The sequence below is a fragment of the Pseudomyrmex gracilis genome, unplaced genomic scaffold (assembly GCF_002006095.1).
Source record: "Pseudomyrmex gracilis isolate BER0280 unplaced genomic scaffold, ASM200609v1 scaffold_2495, whole genome shotgun sequence".
Taxonomy (NCBI): domain Eukaryota; kingdom Metazoa; phylum Arthropoda; class Insecta; order Hymenoptera; family Formicidae; genus Pseudomyrmex; species Pseudomyrmex gracilis.
In genome coordinates this window covers 6981-13042 of record NW_018023079.1, presented here as the reverse complement: position 1 = coordinate 13042, position 6062 = coordinate 6981, and the positions used below count along the sequence as shown (strand labels likewise).

Genomic DNA, 6062 nt, shown 5'->3' with positions numbered 1-6062 from the left:
ACGTCTCAAAAGCTTGTTTTAACGCTCAGTAATAAGCGTTAGAAAATCGCTTCGGTAAAATTCACCCAGTGTAACTCCAATGCTATGTGGCATAAATAAGTGTAACTCCGGAGGGTAAAGATTGCAGAATTGTCTACAAAAAAGTCTACATTCTGTTAGTTTTGAATTATTCGTATTTGACAGCAAAAGTAAATCAAATCCATTCACATTATGAATGTTGTAGGTAAGTACTATTGTTTAAATAGCTCAGTGCAAGATGTTAGCAGATTAACAGTAAATTTTGTTCATAATCTTATATAGAAGAAACTATAGCCATCTGTGTTTGCATTAACCGTGTTCTGTCGAAAGAGCTTCTAACAGATATAAAAATCTTTTTATTTGTAAAACTAATGTAGAATAATTTTTATTGTTTCTAGAAAAAGTACAGGAGAAAAATATATTTTATATAATTTTAGTAAAAGATGGTTTGGTTACAGTACCAAAACAATGGTTAACAAATGACAAGAAATATACATCTTGGCCATCGAATGTAAATTCAGCCCAACGTATCAACTTGATTAAATCTTGTGCTGAAGTAAACGTACAATGGGAAAAATATGAGATAGAATTTATATATGGGGCAGCAGGTAAATATTGATCTATTCTTAAAATTAAAGTATACATTTATTTAGTCTTGCAAAAATTTCAATTGCTTGAAATTTGTCTTCAATTTCAAGCAATTGAAATTTTTGCAAGACTAGTAATTGATTTTAATCTTAATTTTAATTTTGCATATTCTATGGTAAATCATTGACTTATATAAATATTAAGATACGTAAATATCAGATTATCTTTATATATATATATGTTTTATAAAAAACACAAAAAGAAAGTTAATATGTAATTATAAAGCATCATATATGTATAATTATATGTATAATAATTATAAATAATATATGGTCATACTTATAGGTTGTATAATATTGTATATATATATGTATAATTATATATATGAAATATATATAATCGCTTAGAAAAATTTAGAAGAATTTTATATAAGATTACGTATTTGTAATCTTATAAGGCTTCTGATAAGTAATTTTATTTATTTGATACATTATATATGATGATAATAATAAAAATAATTACAATTGGCAATAAATACTATATGCGTGAACGTACAAATATAAAATATATGGCCATATTTGTATTATATTAGTATTATATGGATTTTTTCTTGAGAGTTTATCAAAAGATTCATGATTTTCATCAACTACAAATTTATTGAATTTATAAAAATAAATTTTATTAATAATAATAGAAATAATAATAATAATTATTCTTATTTTTATAAATAACGTTTTTTATCAAAAGAAACTTATCAAAGGGCTCGAGAAAAAGAAAAATTAGCAGAGAAAATATCTAACATTAATACTGCTTCAAATGAAGAGAAAAACAAGCGTAACAGGAAATTACGGAAAAAAAAACATTTACTAGTTCTGACTCTCAAGATAATGAGTCTCAAGATGATGATGTTGTTGAAAAGTTGTCGAAGAAATAAAAACCTCTACAACTGACGTATACAAAACCATCTTTAAAAGCTACATCTATGTCCAGGGTAATGAGAAATATAGATTATTATGAAAAAAATAAATCAGATTCCGATATTGAGATGGAAGAAGTGATTGATGAATATCAGAAATCAAACAATTCAGGTTCTCTGAAAGATAGAATTGACAACTTTTGGGAAAAAAATGTTACACGTAACACAAGTCAAGAAACTACGAGTAAAATCGATTTTCATGTTTGGAATATTACCATATAAGCATTAAACTTTAGGTTTTATATGTACTTATAAATTATATCAATTAAAAACAAATAATATTACTGGTGCTTGTTTTTCCGCAGAAGACAAAAATTTCAAAACATTTATTATTAAAAGTTTGATAGAAATTACTAATCNAGTAAAGAAATGCGAGTCTTTATTGAACAAGAAACAGAACAATTTTTCTGAGCAATTGGAAAATCAGATTTCCGATACTGAAAACAACATCTTAGATGAAAAATTTCCCATGACAAGTCTTGATGATGTAAGAAACATTGAACAATTAAAAAGTGACAAAACATTAAAAACACAAGTTGTAAGTGTGTGAATAAAAATTTTATCGAATACTAAAATGTGTATTTGCATGTTTATTAGTTGTTTAGAAAAATTTGGATATTTTTTAAATTGAAGAATATTTATTTGTAATAGAACTAATATTCNTATTACTTATTGTTTTATTTGTTTTTTTTTAATGTAAATATTTCAATATTATCCTAAATACCATGTTATTACAATTAATTTTTTTTCCAGACATCGGCACTTTATTTCTCTGCAAAAAGTACTATGAAAAAAAACAGTTACAAGGATTATGAAACTATTATTTACAGACGAAGTAGCTGCAAAATTTAGTTGGACTGGACAAAAAGAAAACAAGCAAAAGTTTGAAGCATTATTTTTATGGAATGTTATATTTATATGTATAGATTTATAATTTTATTTAAAATTTTACTTGTACTTTTGCAAAAACAGGATAGTTCAGATATTACAAAATAGATGCAATATTTTAATATTTACATTTTTTTACGTATATAACTATGATAATTATAAGAATGTACTTTTTCACTAACAAGGGAACCTCGCGAATCCGAAAATTCTGATTTTGATAAAANCGGATATCTGGCAGATATTGATTCGGTCGGTCGCTATATCGAATAACAACTGCGCCAATGTTCTTTCTCAACATAACCTAAAGAATTAGGAGAATTAATAATTGTGGTTGTTTTCTTGAAAACAAACATACTACGATGGATTTGTTGCTTGTGAATAACAACATTTTTGAACTTNATAATGATGATGATTATGATGATATGGAATTTGTAGAAAGAAGACCATATACAATGAGAAAGAAACCGGACAATTTTCAAAAATGGGATGACATAGAATTTTTTGAAAGATTTTGTTTGAAAAAAAATACTGTACTTGAATTATTGTGCACAATTGAAAATCGATTGTTAGTACTCTGGAACAAATAAGTATTAATAATACAGTTAATAATAAAGTTAGTTTATTAAACGACATTACTTGTGGAGTAGTTGTTGATTTATATTTTATAATATTATGTTTTGTACTGTAATTTTAAGATCAAGATTATTGACACCGATCAACCAGTTACTATTAACTTTGAGATTTTATGCCATGGGTAATTTTCTGCATGCTTGTGGCGACTTTAGTGGAGTAAGCATTAGTACAGCTTCTCGAGTCGTTGCAAAAGTATCTATGATTATTGCTTCTTTATCAGCAACAATGATCAATATGCCTCAATCAATTATGGAAATTCGCACAATGCAACGGGCATTTTATGAAATGTACAAATTCCCAAGAGTTGGATGCATGGATGGAACACATATTAGGATACAATCTCCTGGTAGGTTAAAACAAAATGTAAACTATGAACTATAAAAAAAGTAAACTATCTAAACTGTCAAAACTGTACCTATCTAAACTGTATTTACTGTTACATTAACCCTCCGGAGTTACACTGGGTAAAATTTACCGAATCGAAACTAACATTTGTGTGTATCTTCGGAGAGGGGAGAGGGGGGGTCTGGTTAGTGGCTTGAAAAATACGTCTCAAAAGCTTGTTTTAACGCTCAGTAATAAGCGTTAGAAAATCGCTTCGGTAAAATTCACCCAGTGTAACTCCAATGCTATGTAGCATAAATAAGTGTAACTCCGGAGGGTTAATTCTAATAAAATAATTGAGAGTTTATATTTACTCATTTTATATAATAAATAATAGTCATAACCAATTTTTTTAGGAAATGAACATGCAGAAGAATTTAGAAATCGAAAAGGATTCTTTTCTCTCAATACGCAAGTTGTCTGCGATTATAAGATGAGAATTATAGACATAGTGGCTAGATGGCCGGGTTCTGCTCATGATGCAACAATCTTTCAACATAGTCGACTACGTCGAAGATTCGAGGAAGGCGAGTTTCATTCAGGAATATTACTTGCTGACGGCGCATATCCAAACAGAAAATATATTCTTTCTCCTCTTTTGCATCCAAATACTGTCGCCGAAAATCGTTACAATTACGCTCATATACGAACGAGGAATATTGTTGAACGAGTATTTGGAGTTTGGAAACGTCGATTTCCAGTTTTGAGTTTAGGTATGAGACTTAAAATTCAGACTGTGCAAGACATCATTGTAGCAACAGCAGTTCTCCACAACATAGCCAGAAATCAAAACGAAGAAGAACCTCCAGTATATGTGGATGTGCCTGACAAAGAAATTGGAAATAATAATGGGGATCAACTGGAAGAGTAGAAGTAGCGGACAATAGTGTATAAGACGAGCACTCANATAATGATGATGATTATGATGATATGGAATTTGTAGAAAGAAGACCATATACAATGAGAAAGAAACCGGACAATTTTCAAAAATGGGATGACATAAAATTTTTTGAAAGATTTTGTTTGAAAAAAAATACTGTACTTGAATTATTGTGCACAATTAAAAATCGATTGTTAGTACTCTGGAACAAATAAGTATTACTAATAAAGTTAATAATAAAGTTAGTTTATTAAACGACATTACTTGTGGAGTAGTTGTTGATTTATATTTTATAATATTATGTTTTGTACTGTATCTTTAATATCAAGATTATTGACACCGATCAACCAGTTACTATTAACTTTGAGATTTTATGCCACGGGTAATTTTCTGCATGCTTGTGGCGACTTTAGTGGAGTAAGCATTAGTACAGCTTCTCGAGTCGTTGCAAAAGTATCTATGATCATTGCTTCTTTATCAGCAANAATGATCACTATGCCTCAATCAATTATGGAAATTCGCACAATGCAACGGGCATTTTATGAAATGTACAAATTCCCAAGAGTTGTTGGATGCATGGATGGAACACATATTAGGATACAATCTCCTGGTAAGTTAAAACAAAATGTAAACTATGAACTATAAAAAAAGTAAACTATCTAAACTGTCAAAACTGTACCTATCTAAACTGTATTTACTGTTANATTAATTCTAATAAAATAATTGAGAGTTTATATTTACTCATTTTATATAATAAATAATAGTCATAACCAATTTTTTTAAGAAATGAACATGCAGAAGAATTTAGAAATCGAAAAGGATTCTTTTCTCTCAATACGCAAGTTGTCTGCGATTATAAGATGAGAATTATAGACATAGTGGCTAGATGGCCGGGTTCTGCTCATGATGCAACAATCTTTCAACATAGTCGACTACGTCGAAGATTCGAGGAAGGCGAGTTTCATTCAGGAATATTACTTGCTAACGGCGCATATCCAAACAGAAAATATATTCTTNCTCCTTTTTTGCATCCAAATACTGTCGCCGAAAATCGTTACAATTACGCTCATATACGAACNAGGAATATTGGTGAACGAGTATTTGGAGTTTGGAAACGTCGATTTCCAGTTTTGAGTTTAGGTATGAGACTTAAAATTCAGACTGTGCAAGACATCATTGTAGCAACAACAGTTCTCCACAACATAGCCAGAAATCAAAACGAAGAAGAACCTCCAGTATATGTGGATGTGCCTGACAAAGAAATTGGAAATAATAATGGGGATCAACTGGAAGTAGAAGTAGCGGACAATAGTGTAAGACGAGCACTCATCGATGAGTATTTCTCAAGGTAACTTTAATGATAAATTTTACAAAAATATAAAATATTCATTTTTCAAACAACAGATATGTTTGTTTAACAACTTTTTGTTTTTTGCACATAGTTTTTAGTTTCTATATATCTATATATTTATAGTTTTTATATATCTAATATCTTTATTCTATCTGAACACTTTATTAACTTAATACATTATTCGTAACATAAATAACTTAATGTTTTGGCACTTTTTACAAGTGTTATGTTATATATAAGGTATGCTCTTTGTACTTTATAAAACTTTTTGTATTTTATGCTTTTTGTAGATTGTAGAAGTAGAACAACATACTGCTTCATGAGATCACAACATGAGATCACAA

At 28.9% G+C, this 6062-nt stretch overlaps 2 protein-coding genes across 2 annotated transcripts; both read left to right on the top strand.

The window, feature by feature from the left end:
- The first annotated feature begins 3337 nt into the window (after nt 1-3337).
- LOC109862845 (putative nuclease HARBI1) lies at nt 3338-4358 on the top strand. The gene is made up of 2 exons (XM_020442997.1): nt 3338-3449; nt 3844-4358. Exons 1-2 carry the CDS (start codon nt 3338-3340, stop codon nt 4356-4358), a joined length of 627 nt encoding a protein of 208 aa, XP_020298586.1.
- Nucleotides 4359-4862: 504 nt separating this feature from the next.
- On the top strand, nt 4863-6041 carry LOC109862844 (putative nuclease HARBI1). Its single transcript, XM_020442996.1, has 3 exons — nt 4863-4977; nt 5166-5680; nt 6009-6041. Exons 1-3 carry the CDS (start codon nt 4863-4865, stop codon nt 6039-6041), a joined length of 663 nt encoding a protein of 220 aa, XP_020298585.1.
- Nucleotides 6042-6062: the final 21 nt, after the last annotated feature.

Bases quoted from the DNA above. Each gene is read 5' to 3' on its own strand.
- LOC109862845 (XM_020442997.1), top strand. From the start codon at position 3,338: ATGCCTCAATCAATTATGGAAATTCGCACAATGCAACGGGCATTTTAT. The intron at 3,450-3,843 runs GTAGGTTAAAAC...CAATTTTTTTAG, and splicing joins TATTAGGATACAATCTCCTG to GAAATGAACATGCAGAAGAA.